Source organism: Lipophrys pholis (genome assembly GCF_963383615.2).
Source record: "Lipophrys pholis genome assembly, chromosome: 3".
NCBI classification, from domain to species: Eukaryota; Metazoa; Chordata; class Actinopteri; order Blenniiformes; family Blenniidae; genus Lipophrys; species Lipophrys pholis.
The window spans coordinates 23,151,244-23,169,930 of record NC_137627.1 but is presented as its reverse complement, the minus strand read 5'-3'; the positions used below and the strand labels follow the sequence as shown (position 1 = coordinate 23,169,930).

General features: G+C 40.7%; 1 protein-coding gene across 1 annotated transcript in view; it reads right to left on the bottom strand.

The window, feature by feature from the left end:
- Nucleotides 1-207: 207 nt before the first annotated feature.
- prx (periaxin) overlaps nt 208-18,687 on the bottom strand; it is a 37,369-nt gene continuing 18,889 nt past the window's right edge. Inside the window, exons 8-10 of the mRNA XM_080459290.1 lie at nt 8,224-18,560; nt 4,099-8,031; nt 208-2,461 (exon numbers count right to left, since the gene is read on the bottom strand). Coding sequence (XP_080315416.1) covers nt 2,172-2,461; nt 4,099-8,031; nt 8,224-18,560 — 14,560 coding nt within the window. The 3' untranslated portion in view covers nt 208-2,171. The remainder of the gene's footprint in view (nt 2,462-4,098; nt 8,032-8,223; nt 18,561-18,687) is intronic.

Here is an 18,687-nt window from a genome sequence, read left to right as displayed (position 1 = left end):
GATTTATGAGACCACAGATTTTTCTTGAAAACTAGAATTAAATGAAATCACTGATACCAGTTTAAGATATTGAACCTATTAGGACGTACACAAGTGTATGATGAAATGGATGAGTGTGAGTCACTGGCCCATACTTTACATTTAAACCGACCGCCGGGGAGAACAAACTCTGGATCACTGCTCAGAATCAGTAAAGGACACCGCAGCACAACTTCCAACACAGTTTTGTGTCATAATATTTTATTGATGTAACATCTTCACCAGCATTTCCTCCATTGCAGCGTTTGACAAAACACTTGGCAAATGAAACCCCTAAAATCTAAAAGTAACTCATGAAACCAGGTAAAAATCTCTATACACGCACAGTGGAAACTGCTCAGTGTGTGTCGCTTCTCTCCTGCCAGACAGGCACGGTGTTAGAAGGATGTTAATGAAAAAGTACTATGGGAGGGTATTTGTCAGGACTTTTTCATGCACTTTTTTTTCCCACACCATTTCATTCCAGCTACAAATCAAATCAAACCACAAGTTATTCTCCAACGTTTCAGTTCAGAAATGTAGCTTTCTTTTTTTTTTTCCTGCAAAAAAATTGCAATCAAAAATGGAAGAATTTAAGAACAGCAACACATTGTCACACATTTGAGAATAAATGGTTAATGTCTTCATGTAGAGGCAATAAAATAAATACAGAAATTATAACAGAAGGCATGTCGCTAAAATAAAATGCTTTTCAGTTACAGTTACTTCTCATAAATTTGAAAGCTTTTTCTGAACAATTACAAACTACCTCATTTACAACCCTCCCTTTCTTTATTCTTTAGAGGACATCAAGGCTGGCCACTCCTTAACTAGTCTCATTGTAGCAGCCTCAATCTTAATAATAAGTACAGTTTCATGTCTAAAACTCAGTGCCTGACAGCATACTCGAAAATCCCCACCATCCTACTCTTCTCCTGCAACTCTACTGATGAGTTTCAGAAAATATACAGCGTTGTCCTATTTTATATTTATCTATTTATTTTTTGCAGTTTACAGTCAAGACATAAATATAAAAGAGATTAGCAGCAGGTCGGCCTAAATGTTCAAGAGCAGAAGGTCACAGGTTTGATCCCCACAGCAAAAAACGAAAAAAAAAGAAAAAAGAAAAAAAAAAGGGTCCAAAGTGTTCTGTTCACACACTATTTCTGGGAAGCAGCACCAACTAAATGCATCATTATATCAAAAATCTGTGACAAGAATTGAGAAATAGCCTATAATCTCAAAAGGCTCACACTTGTCCTTGAAGACAGACAAAATAATTTAGCAGATCAAAAAAGAAAAATCCGTTCTACTTCCGACTCAGGTAAATATGATGATAATTACATTTGAATTGAAGGGATTACTGCTTCAAAGAAGTAATTGTATACTTATATTTACAAAAATATTACTCTGGCCTGTACTATGGTGAAGTCAACAAAGCACAAAAAGTGAGGACATTTGTGTTCCAAGTGATTATTTCTTTGTGGTTACAAAGCTTCTTGGAATATTTATGGTAAAAGTGTAACAATTGTAAGGATCATGCATTTGTGGGATAAGATGATTGTGTGGGTTGCCAAAAAAATAAAAAATTTGGGATTTTCTTTGCTGTTGCGACTGACTTCTAAATATTTTCCAGCTTTCGATAAGCATGGGAACTAAAGAATTAAAAATCCTCCAAACACTAAATCCCCTTACAATTGTGCTCTATTTATTTTGAAGGTCATGGTCTGATCCATGATGCTGATGTGACTCTTTGTAGCTTGTTTTCAAAACACACAAACATCAGATAATAACGAAGCAATCTGACGTCTTTACGTTCAGAAGAAAAGCTTTAAAAACCAAACAAAGTCAAATAAAATATCTCAGACCAAACTAACAAAACTCAAAGTACAGTAGCAAAAGAATAATGACATATAAATTGAAAAAAAAAAGAAGAAGTAAATATTACTCTGTTGCTGTAATATTGACAGTAATTTTGATTGATGATGAAACGTCATCACATTCATACCTCACTTATTAAAATACAAAAGGCTTTTACTTGGCAGAGGTTTGCCATGTTGCAGGCGTAGCTTACAATGACACCGCAACCTCAAAATAACAAAACAGAACAAGTTAAAAGACAATGACGTCATCGTTACAGCATCCTCAGTAAGTTAAAAGTCCGTCAGCTGGCGAGTGGTGGTGGTTTTTGTCGTTGTCGTGGAGGTTTCACCCGTTCGTGTTTCCTTGGTGACCAGTTGCTGGGTGACCCTTGTGGTCTTGGTGACCATGGTGACAGTTCCTTCCTCGCTGGAGGAGACTCGGTGGTCTTCGGACGTTTGCTGGGTGGTGAAGTCGAGTCCTGACGTGTGGAGGCAGAAAGACCCTGAAACGTCGAGCTCACCTCCCACCTCGCCCCCTCGCTGGGCCTGGGGAGAACCCTCAGGGGTGATTTGCAAGAAGCCTGGAGGCAGAGGAGGAAGAGGAGAAAAGATGAGGCGAACAAGGAGGGTGAAGGAATCCAGAGTCAAAAGGAACTCAGTCTTATACAGTAAAGACAGAATCATGGGATTTCATTCTGTTGAACAAAAACAAGGCTAAACACGTTAAAAGCTTTAGTGTCAATTCTGTGTATGACATGACATGGTGAATTAATGCAATAAAAAATAGCAAAACATATAAAGAATACTTTTAATATATATTTTTGTCAATGTTTAAAAAAGGCACCAGTCATTGAGCTGTAAGATTTAAAAAAAAAAAATTCTTATCATGTATATCATAATCAATGATTTATGTCTATTTAAGTAAAGCATGTTCAGTGTAGTCAAAGAATTATAAGAAGTATCAAATCCTATAGGAACAAGTCCCAAAATCATAATTTCTTTTTTTCAGTTCAGGTTCATGATCATCTTTATCAATGGTCCATTAGAATAGTTTTATTTTTGTTTTTAAAACATGTAATTTCATAGCGTTTGACATTTTGATCAAAAACAATGTTGTTGTGTTAAATACGTCAAAAACAAAATTGGGATTTTGAGGTAAAGTTGAGACCGAAGACAAATATGTACATAATATGCTATACGATTCTCCAAATTAACGAGACCATTATCTAATGATTTCGAGAAAAAAAAATCTTCCTCCCAAAAATTGTTAATAGTTTTTTTATGAATTAATGAGATAAAGGTTTTCCAGAAAAAAACTTGCCTTTTTTATTCCCCCCCCCCCCTTTAAATAAATATTTTTATTAGGTTTTTAACAGCTTGAAAACACACATACTTGGCTCATATATACATTATGACAAACAGCCAATGTCTAACGGGTGTCAGGCTCAGGATATATATCATGTACTAAACAACTGCATCAGAAAAGAAAGAGTTAGTGAATACAAAAATAGTAATAGACAAAATGAAAAAAAAGAACAATAACAATCTGTGTCTATAGCACAAGACCCAGTGTAAGAATAGTGGAAAGATTTAGACCAACATATGTTAGAAAGAGTTCATCATCATCTTTGGAGTGGAGTTTACAGGTTAAGTAGTCCAGTGGAATATAATCAATTATGACTCTCTGCCATTATACCGGCTGTTTTTTTGACTTAACAAGATAATTAATTTGATTGTTTTTACTTCTGCTGATTGCATCTAGGAATAAACTTAAAGAAATGTAAAAAAAAAAAATCTTTTTTTGGAGAGATTAAACAAAATGGGGAACTATCTATGGAGGTAAAAATAAATGGAAAAATCCCATTTGACCTCTAATGATAGAAAGCAGTTATAATGAAAGCCGTCTTTGTCAAAGAACATATGTTTGGTTGTGCCCCTCTAATCAAGATTCAGCCCACTTTAGTGAGGTTAAAACAACAGCTTGGGGAAGGAAAACATTTGGTACTGTAATTCTAAAAATAAAAAGGTGATCTGTCTCATATCATCCACAGTTACTAATAAATTTAAATCGAATATCTTGCGGTGAAGTTGTTTCTTTGTGTTATTAAAGTAAAGATGGCTTCTGTCTGATTGTCAGTGCAAAGATTTTAAGTCACGTTGATCTATTTATTCATTTTTAAATGTATTGTAATTCCAATGTTATTTACTTCCTCCTTACCTGTAGAATGTGGCTTCAGGTACCGAGGGACCTTGAACCAAGGGGCGGACTCTCTTTCTTCAGACTCCTGACTTCTGCCCGCCACTTCACTCCAGGAATGAACCTGCGATGAGCTGAAGTCCATACTGTATCCAGAAGGAGACTCTGAGCTGTCCCGGTCCAGCATTTCTGTTCTAGCATGAGACGACACCACTTCTTTGGAAGACTTCTCACTGAAGCCAGCAGGTTTTCCTGGAGATAAATGTGAAACTGGGAAAGGATTTGTTTCTGAGTGTTCCTGTCCTGTTGTCACCTTGCCGTACGGACTAGTTAACTCCACCTTTGGAAGTTTGAGTTTACCACTCAATGTCCCTTTATCGTCCTTGCTGCCCTTGTGAAGATTTGTGTCTTTTTCACCGTTGAGGCTTGAAGTTGAACCTTCGTTCTTGAGAGACACATCAGTTGACCCCGATTTGCCTGGAGAAAATGACATTTTGGGCATTTTCAGTTTCCCAGCCTTCTCCTCTTCTCTGTCCTCACTTACAGCTGCTGATTTGTCTTTGGACGTTCCAAAGCTTGGCTTAATTTGGATTTTGGGCATCTTGACTCTGACATCTTCCTCATGTTCAGCCTCATTGGCTGCCTTGCCTCTTGGGTGGCTTGTGCTTGCAGCGAGTTCATCAGTTGGAGGATTCACCAAAACAAAAACAGCTTTCTTGACTTTGGGCATTTTAGGTCCCTCATATTCAATGTCTGCACCATAGATCCTTCGTTCAGGAGAAGAGACTGACGGTAATGGGACTCCAAATTTAGGGATTTTTCCCTTTTTTCCCTTTTCTGCTTTATCATCGTCTTCATCTTGAGATGTGCCAATGTCAAAATCAATGTCTGGTATCCTGGGGACTTTCATTTCTGCTGTTATGGTTCCAGAACTACCACTTGGTGGACCAATCTCAGGAACAGGGATGTTAATGTGACTTTTGCCATCTTTATATCCGTTGTGAGCTCCAACTTCAACATTCTCTGATGTTCCTTTGGCTTTGCAATGGTGTTTGATATTGCCCCCTAATTCCTCATGGCAGGTTTTGCACGTTCTTTCTTCTGCACCAACATCACCACTAATTTTCTTTTTTGGCATGCCGATGTTAAATTTAGTTCCTTTGACTTTAGGCCCTTTCACTTTGCCGCTGATTGCTGCAATGTCAAGATCCACATCAGGTGCTTCAACGGTTTTCTTGTCTTTTTTGCCGAATCCTCTATGAAGCCCTAAATCAAGCTCAATGTCTCCTTTTGGACCTTTGATATCTAAAGTTGGCATTTTGAGTTTGAGACCTTTGTGCTCCCCCTTCCCATGCAAATCAACTTCTCCATGTGCCCCGATGTCCAGATCTGGTATTGTGACTTGTGGAACTTTGAATTCTCCTTTGGTCGCACCGGCTGATAAAGTAATCTCTGTTCCAGCTGACGTAGTTGCTGGCTTTGATAGTTTTCCCTTAAGATATTTGACATCTGGACCAGTGACTTCCATCTCGATAGAAGGTGTTTCAATATCTTTACTTTTGCCTTTAGGAAAAGATAAGTCAACTTTTGGCATCTTGAACTTTCCCCCCTCCCCCTTGCTTTCTACTTGGGGGCCTTCAATTGTTCCATGTGGAAGTAAAACATCTACTGATGGCAATGACATATGTAACTTTTTAGCATTGCTTCCCTCCCCCTCAATCTCCAGCTTGGGTCTGTCAATTTTGCCAGATGTTCCTTTTGGTAGGGTGATGTCCACATGTGGCATTTTCATATGAGGCATTTCAAAATGTCCTCCTTTTTCTATTGTTACATCTGGACCTTCAACTTTTCCTTTAGGCAAAGAGAGATCAATGTCTGGCAATTTCATACTAGGCATTTTGAATTTTCCTCCAGCATCTCCTTTTATATCCACATCTGGACCTTCAACTTTTCCTTTTGGCAGTGAAATATCTACTGAGGGCATATTGATATTTGGCATCTTGAATTTTCCCCCTACTCCTTTAATGTTCACATCTGGGCCTTCAAGTTGTCTTTTTGGCAGTGAGATATCAACTGAGGGCGTACCGAATTGAGGCATCTTGAATTTTCCACCTTCACCTGTTATGTCAACATCTGGACCTTCAATTTTACCTTTCGGCAAAGATATGTCAAAATCAGGCATCTTCATGTGAGGCATTTTGAATTTTCCACCAACATCTCCCTTCATGTCCACATCTGGACCTTCAACCTTTCCTTTTGGGAGTGAGATATCAACTGAAGGCATACTGACGTGAGGCAACTTGAATTTGCCTCCTTCTCCTTTAATGTCCACATCTGGACCTTCAATTTTACCTTTAGGCAAAGAGAGATCAATGTCTGGCATCTTCATGTGAGGCATTTTGAATTTTCCACCAACATCTCCCTTCATTTCCACATCTGGACCTTCAATCTTTCCCTTTGGTAGTGAGATATCAACTGTGGGCATACTGATATTTGGCATCTTGAATTTTCCACCTTCTCCTTTAATCTCTACGTCTGGCCCTTCGACTTTTCCTTTGGGTAGAGAGATTTCATAATCTGGCATTTTCATACTAGGCATTTTGAATTTCCCCCCAGCGTCTCCTCTTATATCCACATCTGGACCTTCAACTTTTGCTTTTGGAAGTGAAATATCAACTGAAGGCATACTGATGTGAGGCATCTTGAATTTGCCCCCTTCTCCTTTAATATTCATGTCTGGACCTTCAACATGTCCTTTAGGAAGAGAAATGTCAAAATCTGGCATTTTCATGTGGGGCATCTTAAATTTCCCTCCTCCTTTAATGTCCACGTCTGGACCTTCAACTTTTCCTTTGTGCAAAGAGAGATCGATGTCTGGCATTTTCATGTGAGGCATTTTGAATTTTCCTCCAGCATCTCCTTTTATATCCACATCTGGACCTTCAACTTTTCCCTTTGGTAGTGAGATATCAACTGAGGGCATATTGATATTTGGCATCTTGAATTTTCCACCTACTCCTCTAATGTCCACATCTGGACCTTCAACTTTTCCTTTGGGAACAGAGATGTCAAACTCTGGCATTTTCATCTGAGGCATTTTTAATTTTCCTCCAGCATCTCCTTTTATATCCACATCTGGACCTTCAACTTTTCCTTTTGGCAGTGAAATATCAACTGAGGGCATACTGATTTTTGGCATCTTGAATTTCCCCCCTACTCCTTTAATGTTCACATCTGGGCCTTGAAGTTTTCCTTTTGGCAGTGAGATATCAACTGAAGGCGTACCGAATTGAGGCATCTTGAACTTTCCACCTTCGCCTGTAATGTCAACATCTGGACCTTCAATTTTACCTTTCGGCAAGGATATGTCAAAATCAGGCATCTTCATGTGAGGCATTTTGAATTTTCCACCAACATCTCCCTTCATGTCCACATCTGGACCTTCAACCTTTCCTTTTGGGAGTGAGATATCAACTGAAGGCATACTGACGTGAGGCATCTTGAATTTGCCCCCTTCACCTTTAATGTCCACATCTGGACCTTCAATTTTACCTTTAGGCAAAGAGAGATCAATGTCTGGTATTTTCATACTTGGCATTTTGAATTTTCCTCCAGCATCTCCTTTTATATCCACATCTGGACCTTCAATCTTTCCCTTTGGTAGTGAGACATCAACTGAGGGCATACTGATTTTTGGCATCTTGAATTTTCCACCTACTCCTTTAATGTCCACATCTGGACCTTCAATTTTACCTTTAGGCAAAGAGAGATCAATGTCAGGCATTTTCATGTGAGGCATTTTGAATTTTCCACCAACATCTCCCTTCATTTCCACATCTGGACCTTCAATCTTTCCCTTTGGTAGTGAGATATCAACTGAAGGCATACTGACGTGAGGCATCTTGAATTTTCCCCCTTCTCCTTTAATGTCCACATCTGGACCTTCAATTTTACCTTTAGGCAAAGAGAGATCAATGTCAGGCATCTTCATGTGAGGCATTTTGAATTTCCCCCCAGCCTCCACATCTGGACATGTAACTTTTCCCTTTGGCAAATTGATGTCGATGTCTGGCATTTTCATGTGAGGCATTGTGAATTTTCCTCCAGCATCTCCTTTTATATCCATATCTGGACCTTCAATTTTACCTTTCGGCAAAGATATGTCAAAATCAGGCATCTTCATGTGAGGCATTTTGAATTTTCCACTAACATCTCCCTTCATGTCCACATCTGGACCTTCAACCTTTCCTTTTGGAAGTGAAATATCAACTGAGGGCATACTGATGTGAGGCATCTTGAACTTGCCCCCTTTAATGTCCACATCTGGAGCTTCAATTTTACCTTTAGGCAAAGAGAGATCGATGTCTGGCATTTTCATGTGAGGCATTTTGAATTTTCCTCCAGCATCTCCTTTAATATCCACATCTGGACCTTCAACTTTTCCTTTTGGCAGTGAGACATCAACTGAGGGCATATTGATATTAGGCATCTTGAATTTCCCCGCTACTCCTTCAATGTCCACATCTGGACCTTCAATATTTCCTTTTGGCAGTGAAACGTCAACTGAGGGCATACTGAATTGAGGCATCTTGAATTTTCCACCTTCACCTGTAATGTCAACATCTGGACCTTCAATTTTACCTTTCGGCAAGGATATGTCAAAATCAGGCATCTTCATGTGAGGCATTTTGAATTTTCCACTAACATCTCCCTTCATGTCCACATCTGGACCTTCAACCTTTCCTTTTGGAAGTGAAATATCAACTGAGGGCATACTGATGTGAGGCATCTTGAACTTGCCCCCTTTAATGTCCACATCTGGAGCTTCAATTTTACCTTTAGGCAAAGAGAGATCGATGTCTGGCATTTTCATGTGAGGCATTTTGAATTTTCCTCCAGCATCTCCTTTTATATCCACATCTGGACCTTCAACTTTTCCTTTTGGCAGTGAGACATCAACTGAGGGCATATTGATATTAGGCATCTTGAATTTCCCCCCTACTCCTTTAATGTCCACATCTGGACCTTCAACCTTTCCTTTTGGCAGTGAAATGTCAACTGAGGGCATACTGATGTGAGGCATCTTGAACTTGCCCCCTTCTCCCTTAATGTCCACATCTGGACCTTCAATTTTACCTTTAGGCAAAGAGAGATCGATGTCTGGCATTTTCATGTGAGGCATTTTGAATTTTCCTCCAGCATCTGCTTTTATATCCACATCTGGACCTTCAATTTTTCCCTTTGGTAGTGAAATATCGACTGAGGGCATATTGATATTTGGCATCTTGAATTTTCCACCTACTCCTTTAATGTCCACATCTGGACCTTCAACTTTTCCTTTGGGAACAGAGATGTCAAACTCTGGCATTTTCATCTGAGGCATTTTGAATTTTCCTCCAGCATCTCCTTTTATATCCACATCTGGACCTTCAACTTTTCCTTTTGGGAGTGAAATATCAACTGAGGGCATACTGATTTTTGGCATCTTGAATTTCCCCCCTACTCCTTTAATGTTCACATCTGGGCCTTCAAGTTTTCCTTTTGGCAGTGAGATATCAACTGAGGGCGTACCGAATTGAGGCATCTTGAATTTTCCACCTTCACCTGTAATGTCAACATCTGGACCTTCAATTTGACCTTTCGGCAAAGATATGTCAAAATCAGGCATCTTCATGTGAGGCATTTTGAATTTTCCACCAACATCTCCCTTCATGTCCACATCTGGACCTTCAACCTTTCCTTTTGGGAGTGAGATATCAACTGAAGGCATACTGACGTGAGGCAACTTGAATTTGCCTCCTTCTCCTTTAATGTCCACATCTGGACCTTCAATTTTACCTTTAGGCAAAGAGAGATCAATGTCTGGCATCTTCATGTGAGGCATTTTGAATTTTCCACCAACATCTCCCTTCATTTCCACATCTGGACCTTCAATCTTTCCCTTTGGTAGTGAGATATCAACTGTGGGCATACTGATATTTGGCATCTTGAATTTTCCACCTTCTCCTTTAATCTCTACGTCTGGCCCTTCGACTTTTCCTTTGGGTAGAGAGATTTCAAAATCTGGCATTTTCATACTAGGCATTTTGAATTTCCCCCCAGCCTCCACATCTGGACATGTAACTTTTCCCTTTGGCAAATTGATGTCGATGTCTGGCATTTTCATGTGAGGCATTGTGAATTTTCCTCCAGCATCTCCTTTTATATCCACACCTGGACCTTCAATTTTACCTTTCGGCAAAGATATGTCAAAATCAGGCATCTTCATGTGAGGCATTTTGAATTTTCCACTAACATCTCCCCTCATGTCCACATCTGGACCTTCAACCTTTCCTTTTGGAAGTGAAATATCAACTGAGGGCATACTGATGTGAGGCATCTTGAACTTGCCCCCTTTGATGTCCACATCTGGAGCTTCAATTTTACCTTTAGGCAAAGAGAGATCGATGTCTGGCATTTTCATGTGAGGCATTTTGAATTTTCCTCCAGCATCTCCTTTTATATCCACATCTGGACCTTCAACTTTTCCTTTTGGTAGTGAGACATCAACTGAGGGCATACTGATTTTTGGCATCTTGAATTTTCCACCTTCTCCTTTAATGTCCACATCTGGACCTTCAATGTGTGCTTTTGGAAGCGAAATATCAAACTCTGGCATTTTCATACTAGGCATTTTGAGTTTACCTCCAGCATCTCCTTTTATATCCACATCTGGACCTTCAACTTTTCCTTTTGGTCGTGAGACATCAACTGAGGGCATACTGATGTGAGGCATCTTGAATTTCCCCCCTACTCCTTTAATGTCCACATCTGGACCTTCAATTTTACCTTTAGGCAAAGAGAGATCGATGTCTGGCATTTTCATGTGTGGCATTTTGAATTTTCCTCCAGCATCTCCTTTTATATCCACATCTGGACCAGTGACTTTTCCCTTTGGCAGTGAAATATCAAATGAAGGCATATTGATGTGAGGCATCTTGAATTTGCCCCCTTCTCCCTTGATGTCCACATCTGGACCTTCAAAGTGTCCTTTGGGAAGAGAAATGTCCAAATCTGTCATTTTCATGTGAGGCATTTTAAATTTACCTCCAGCATCTCCTATTTCCACATCTGGACCTTCAATCTTTCCTTTTGACAAAGAGAGATCAATATCTGGCATTTTCATTTGCGGCATTTTGAACTTTCCTCCAGCATCTCCTTCTATATCCACATCTGGACCAGTAATATTTCCCTTTGGCAGTGAAACATCAACTGAGGGCATACTGACATGAGGCATCTTGAATTTCCCTCCTCCTTTAATGTCTACACCTGGGCATTCAACTTTACCCTTAGGCAAAGAGAGATCAATGTCTGGCATTTTCATGTGAGGCATTTTGAATTTATCTCCTTCGCCTTTGACGTCAACCTCTGGACCTTCAATCTGTCCTTTGGGCAAAGAAATGTTAATATCTGGCATTTTTATATGAGGTGATTTCATTTTTCCATCACCTCCTTTCAGCTCCACTTCTGAACTTTCGATCTTTGGGGATTTTCCTTTTGGCAAGGACACATCTAGATCTATTTTAGGAATGGAAAGATCAATTGTTGGCATTTTGGGTATTTTGAGTGTTCCTTCATAGCCCTTTATGTCAGTTTCTGAAACATTAACTTCAGCTTTGGGTAGAAGTACCTCAGTTTCTGGTGTTTTTGCTGCTGGTAGTGATAGCTCAATCGATGGCATTTTAACCTTGCTCTTAGCTTCAATGTCACCACTTGGCATCCCTAAATCTTTTTCTTTCGAACCAAATCCTGGAATGGAAAACTTTGGGAGCTTGAGAGTGACATCAGGTGCATGGAAGCCACTTTTCCCTTCAACGTGTGCCTCTAATTTAGCATCAGATTCCCCCTCTGGTAGTTGACCCTTTGGCGAAGACATTTTGAATTTGGGGAACTTTACTTTATATTTAGATTTGTCCTCTGGGATTTCAACATCAATTTCCGGTTTAGGAATGTCAATTTTTCCCTTTTTTACATTGATGTCCACATCAGGACAAGACACTGATGCATCTGTAGTCTTCTTGGATAATCCAAATGAAGGCATCTTGAATTTGGGCTTTTTCATTTTTACTTTTCCATCTCCATCAAACTCTACTGATGGTGCCCTCATCTCTCCTTCTATTTGTGGTAGACTGAGTTTAATATCTCCCTTTGGACCAGATGCTTCAAATTCACCACTCTTTGACTTTGCTCCAAACCGAGGGAGAGTGAAACTTGGAGCTTTGAGGGAGATGTCAGGTAGGTCAAAGCTGACCCCTGAAGAAGGTCTGCCACCTTCAGCTTTCAGAAGCTGCACTTCCACATCATCACGTTTTGGTTTGTTCAGGCCAAAGTCCAGATCCACCTTTGGTGCTGAGATATCAACTGTGGGTAGTTTGACAGTGGGGAATTTGAGGGATGTACCTGGGCCTTCAACACTGCCTGTCTCAATTTTAGGTACCTCAAATTTTCCCTTCCCAGATTGCCCTTCAATATTTAGATCCCCCCCTACTTTTCCCACTGGAACTGTAATGTCAACAGCTGGTGTTGTGAGCTTTCCTCCCTTAATCTCTGGTCTTTCAACTTTTATATCTCCCTCTGGCAGGTTTATTTTTGGAAGAGAAACATCTACTCGAGGCATATTGAATTTCCCTCCTTGCACCTCTGGACCCTTAATACTGAAGTCGCCTTCAATTTTTCCTTTGGGGAGTGACAGGTCAATGTCTGGCATGTTGATTTTTCCTCCTTTAAGTTCAGGGCCTTCAATATTCATCTCTGGTCCCTTTGTTTTAATTTTCGGCAGAGAGATATCAACAGAGGGCATATGGAACTTTCCTCCTTTGCCAACATGTCCTTCAAGTTCGATGTCTCCTTTGGCTTTTCCTTTGGGGAGTGAAATATCGATGTCTGGCATTTCAATCTTCCCCACTTTGATATCAGGGCCTTTTAATTTCACATCACCCTCTGGTAGACTCACTTTTGGTGATGAGACATCAAATTTTGGCATTTGAAACTTGCCACCCTTAAGCCCAGGGCCAGCGACATCTAGGTCACCTTCAACTTTTCCCTCAGGGAGCGAGATGTCGAAAGTTGGCATGTTAAACTGGCCTCCTTTAACTTCAGGACCCTTGAGGCTCACATCTACCTCTGGAGATTTAATTTTAGGGAGCTGTATGTCACCTTTGACTTCAGGTCCTTGAATGTCTACATCGCCCCCTTTTCCTTTGATTTTTGGAAGAGAGACATTAACTGAAGGCATGTGAAACTTGCCTCCTTTGCCAGAAAGTCCACCAACATCAATATCCACATCTGCCTTTCCTTTTGGAAGAGAAATATCAGCAGTGGGCATTTCAATTTTTCCTTTCATATCTGGACCTTCCACATTGACATCAACCTTTGGGAGGTTCACTTTAGGCAGTGAAACATCAAACTTTGGCATTTTGAACTTTCCTCCTTTCATATCAGGGCCTTCAAAACCGATATCACCCTCAACTTTTCCTTTGGGAAGTGAAACATCAACTGTCGGGACTTTGATATCTCTTCCTTCAATTTTAGGGCCCTCGAGTCTGACATCCACATCAGGTGATTTTAACTTGGGAAGAGAAATATCAAATGATGGCATGCTTAGTTTTCCACCTTTGACATCAGGACTCTCAACATTTATCTCTGCACCCTTAGTTTTCATTTTAGGTAATGAGATATCAAAAGATGGCATTTGAAGCTTGCCTGTATGTCCTTCAATGTCACTGCCCACTTTCTCTTTGGGGAGTGAAATATCAATATCTGGCATGTCAATCTTTCCTACCTTAATATCCGGGCCTTTTATATTCACATCTCCTTGTGGGAGACTCACTTTAGGTAAAGAGACATCAAGTTTTGGCATTTTAAACTTACTGCCCTTCAGTTCTGGAACCTCAATTTCTAAATCACCTTGAACCTTTCCTTTGGGGAGTGACAGGTCAATGTCTGGCATGTGGATTTTTCTTCCTTTAAGTTCATGGCCTTCAATATTCATCTCTGGTCCCTTTGTTTTAATTTTTGGTGCAGAGAGATCAATGGAGGGCATATGGAACTTTCCTCCTTTGCCAACATGTCCTTCAAGTTCGATGTCTCCTTTGGCTTTTCCTTTGGGGAGTGAAATATCGATGTCTGGCATTTCAATCTTCCCAACTTTGATATCAGGGCTTTTTAATTTCACATCACCCTCTGGTAGACTCACTTTTGGTAACGAGACATCAAATTTTGGCATTTTAAACTTGCCACCCTTAAGCCCAGGGCCTGCGACATCTAGGTCACCCTCAATTTTTCCCTCAGGCAACGAGACATCTACAGTTGGCATGTTAAACTGGCCTCCTTTAACTTCAGGACCCTTGAGGCTCACATCTACCTCTGGAGATTTAATTTTAGGGAGCTGTATGTCACCTTTGACTTCAGGTCCTTGAATGTCTACATCGCCCCCTTTTCCTTTGATTTTTGGAAGAGAGACATTAACTGAAGGCATGTGAAACTTGCCTCCTTTGCCAGAAAGTCCACCAACATCAATATCCACATCTGCCTTTCCTTTTGGAAGTGAAACATCAGCAGTGGGCATTTCAAATTTTCCTTTCATATCTGGACCTTCCACATTGACATCAACCTTTGGGAGGTTCACTTTAGGCAGTGAAACATCAAACTTGGGCATTTTGAACTTTCCTCCTTTTATATCAGGGCCTTCAAAACCGATATCACCCTCAACTTTTCCTTTGGGAAGTGAAACATCAACTGTTGGAAATTTAACATGAGGACTCTCGATACTGACATCCACATCAGGAGGCTTTACTTTGGGCAGAGTAACGTCAACTGATGGCATGCTTAGTTTCCCGTCTTTAACATCAAGTCCCTCAATATTAATCTCTGGCCCTTTAGCTTTAATTTTTGGTAGCGCGATATCAAGAGATGGCATATGAAACTTGCCTCCTTTGCCAGGATGTCCTTCAATTTCGATTCCTGCTTTTCCTTTAGGGACTGAAATATCAATGTCTGGCATGTTGATTTTCCCTACCTTAATATCTGGGGTTTTCAGATTGACATCCGCCTCTGGAAGACTCACTTTTGGTAAAAGGACTCCAAATTTAGGTATTTTAAACGTACCACCCTTCAGCTCAGGCCCCTCGACATCCAAGTCACCCTGAACTTTTCCTTTAGTGAGTGAGATATCTACTTGTGGCATAGCCACACTGCCTTCTGGCAGGTTTGTCTTTGGTAGTGAAATATCAAATTTTGGCATTTTGAGCTTGTCTGCTTTTACTTTAAGACCTTCAACACTCAGGTCAAGATCAGGTTTTCTTTGGGAGAGAGACAGATCAACTTCTGGCATCTTAATTTTTCCACCCTTCAAATCAGGGCCTTCTATGTTGACCTCTGGTCCTTTGGCCTTGATTTTAGGAAGCGCTATATCAACAGAGGGTATGTTGAACTTCCCCCCTTGTCCATCCATTTCCAATTCTGTCCTTGCTGTACCTTTTGGCAGTGAAATGTCAATGTCTGGCATCTCAATCTTCGTACCCTTTATCTGAGGCCCTTTCAATGAAACTTCCCCTTCTGGAAAATTTACCTTTGGTGATGAAATATCAAATTTAGGCATTTTCATTTTCCCCCCTTTCCCCTCGGAACCTTCCACATTTATCCCAAAATCACCTTTTCCTTTGGGAAGTGAAATATCCATACTTGGCATCTTGAATCCTTTGAAGCTGACATCCGTCTCAGGGAATTTTATTTTAGGTCCTGAAATGTCAATTGATGATGTTTTCCCTTTAATATCTGGTCCTTCTATTTTGATATCACCTTCTGGCAAGTTTAAGTTTGGAAGGGAAACCTCAAAGTCAGGCTTTTTAAGTTTTCCGCCTTTAGCATTAACTTTTCCTTTAGGAAGTCCAGAATCACAGGATGGTATTTCAATACTCCCATCGGTTCCTGAGTGAATGTCAATATCAATGTTGCCTTCTGCTTTTCCTTTAGGCAGTGACAGGTTGATTTTTGGCATTTCAAACTTCCCACCTTTGACTTTTGGACCTTGAACATTCATATCGCTTTCTGGCAATTTTACTGTCGGAAGATTGATATCCATAGAAGGTGCCTTGATTGTTCCTCCTTTTCCCGTTCCTCTGTTGTCGATATCACCTTTTAATTTGACTTCAGGAGGTGAGATGTCTATGGTTGGTTTAGTAAAACCATCACCTCCAATTTTGGGCCCCTTGATGTTGATGTCACCTCGTTTTGATTTTATTTTCGGAAAAGAGACATCCACTGAGGGCAAATGAAAATGTCCTTTACTTTTACTCTCTATGTGACCCTCAGCTTTTCCCTTTGGAACACAGATATCGACTGATGGTCCCTCAATCCCAATTTTCGCCTCTGGTATTTTCATCTTAGGTTGGTGGACGTCAACTGCAGGCATCTTGAACTTGCCTCCTTTCCCTGAAGTTCCTTCAACTGCTATTTTAGCTTCTACTTTTCCCTTTGGAAGAGAGACATCCATTGTTGGTATACTAATTTTTCCTCCTTTGACGTCAGTTCCCTTCAAGTTCAAATTTGACTCTGGTGATTCAACCCTAAAATCAGGCGCTTTAATTCTGATGCCACCTTCCTCTGTTTTCATCTGTGGCAGTGACACATCTACAGAAGGCATCTTTAGCGTTCCTCCTTTGACTCCAGGTCCTTGGAAATCAACATTAGCCCCTGGTGATTTCACTCCTGGAAGGCAGAAATCAACAGATGGTATGTTGATCTTTTCACCTCCTTCGATGCCAGGTCCTTCAATATCAACTGCTCCTGCTTTGGTCTTCACCTTTGGAAGTGAAATGTCAAAAGTTGGCATCTTAAACTTGCCACTACCACTTGACTCTAGCTCTATGTTGCCCTCAACTTTTGGCTTGGAAACAGAAATATCAACATCACCTTTCGGTCGAGACATTTCTCCTGTTGGCAACTTAATATTCCCCCCTTCAATCCCAGGTCCTTGAAAGCCAACATCAACTCCAGGTGTTTCCATTCTAGGGAGTTGGACATTTACTGAAGGAAGTTTGAACTTCCCCCCTTTGGCAGATGGACCTTCAAGTTCTATGTTACTTTCCAATGTTCCTCTTGGCAGTGATAGATCAACAGATGGCACCTCTGGCCCCTCCACGGTCACATGACCCTCTGGTTGTTTTAACTTCGGAAGAGAGACATCAAAAGTAGGCATTTTGAATTGTCCTCCTATGCCCTCAATGTCTCGTTCCATTTTGCCAGGCGAGATATCAAGTTTTGGCATTTCAAATTTACCACCTGTAACTCCAGGGCCTTCAATGTTGACATCCACTCCACCTGTCTTCACTTTAGGGAGAGAAATATCAAGTGATGGTAACTGAAAACTCCCTCCCACTTCAGTGTCAGCTGCTCCTTCTTTGCCTTTGGGAAGGGTCAGGGATACATTAGGCAACTTGAAACCTTCCATTCCTTGTACCTTTATGTCTGATCCCTCCCCTGGCTTTATTTCTGGGGGGGCTATGTCAAAGTCTGGCATTTTGAACTTCCCATCTCCACCAACATAAAGATCCATATCCACATTGCTACCCTCTGCCTTTGGTAGTGAGATATCAACCTCTGGCATTGAGATTTTGGGCCCTCTGAAGGTGCCTTCCACCTCATCAGGAAGTCTTCCTCTGATATCAATGACAGGCACGGCCACTGCTTTCTTTTTGATTGACACATTCACATCAGACTTTCCCTTCACTTTTGGTAAGGAAATATCAACAGAGGGCATTTGAATAGATGCTTTTCCTGAGAGATCACTTTCCATCTTTGGCTTGGTGATTGCTGCTTTTTGGAAATCCCCATCACCTTTGATTTCTATTTTTTGATGTTTGATATCAGCTTCAGACATTTTTATTCCACCACCTTTCATCTTGATGTCACTGTCTATCTCGTCTGAATGACGCGATAGTCTAACTTTGGGTAATTTCAACTTTGGCATCCGTAGTTTTGCATCTCCTTTGCCTACGTCGACATTCATTGTCCCCGCAGCTGCACCTACTCCTCCTTTGTTGTTCATTTTGGGAGCTTTGATTTCTGCTGTTCCCTTTACAGTGGGAAAAGAAGCCTCGGCTTTTCCAGAAGAGAGGGCAAACTCCACATCTGGTGGGTCACACTTAGGTCCTCCTTTCTCCACCTTAATGTCTTCAATACCCGGTAAACCAAACTCAACAGATGGTGATTGTATGCTTGCGCTTGGAGGCTTCATTTCCACAGATCCAGCTTCAAAACTAGTGCCTTTTGTGTGTTTGCTCTTAGGAAATGTGATCCCAAACTTGTGTCCTTTGCCTTTGGTTTTCACTTTAGCTCCAGCAACGTCAGGATGGGAGATAGTCACCTGTCCCTCAAGTTGTCCGGTTTCCAGTTTTCCTTCAGTGTCTCCTCCAGCGTAACCTTTTGTTTTCATGTGGGGAAACCTGAGAGAGGGCCAACACAGAGAGAAAAAGATAAATAAGGTTAGTATTGCTACCCATCCATTAATCGATGAACCTCTTTACATTGTGATTGTAACAATTTTAACAAGTAAACTGAAGAAAAACATCA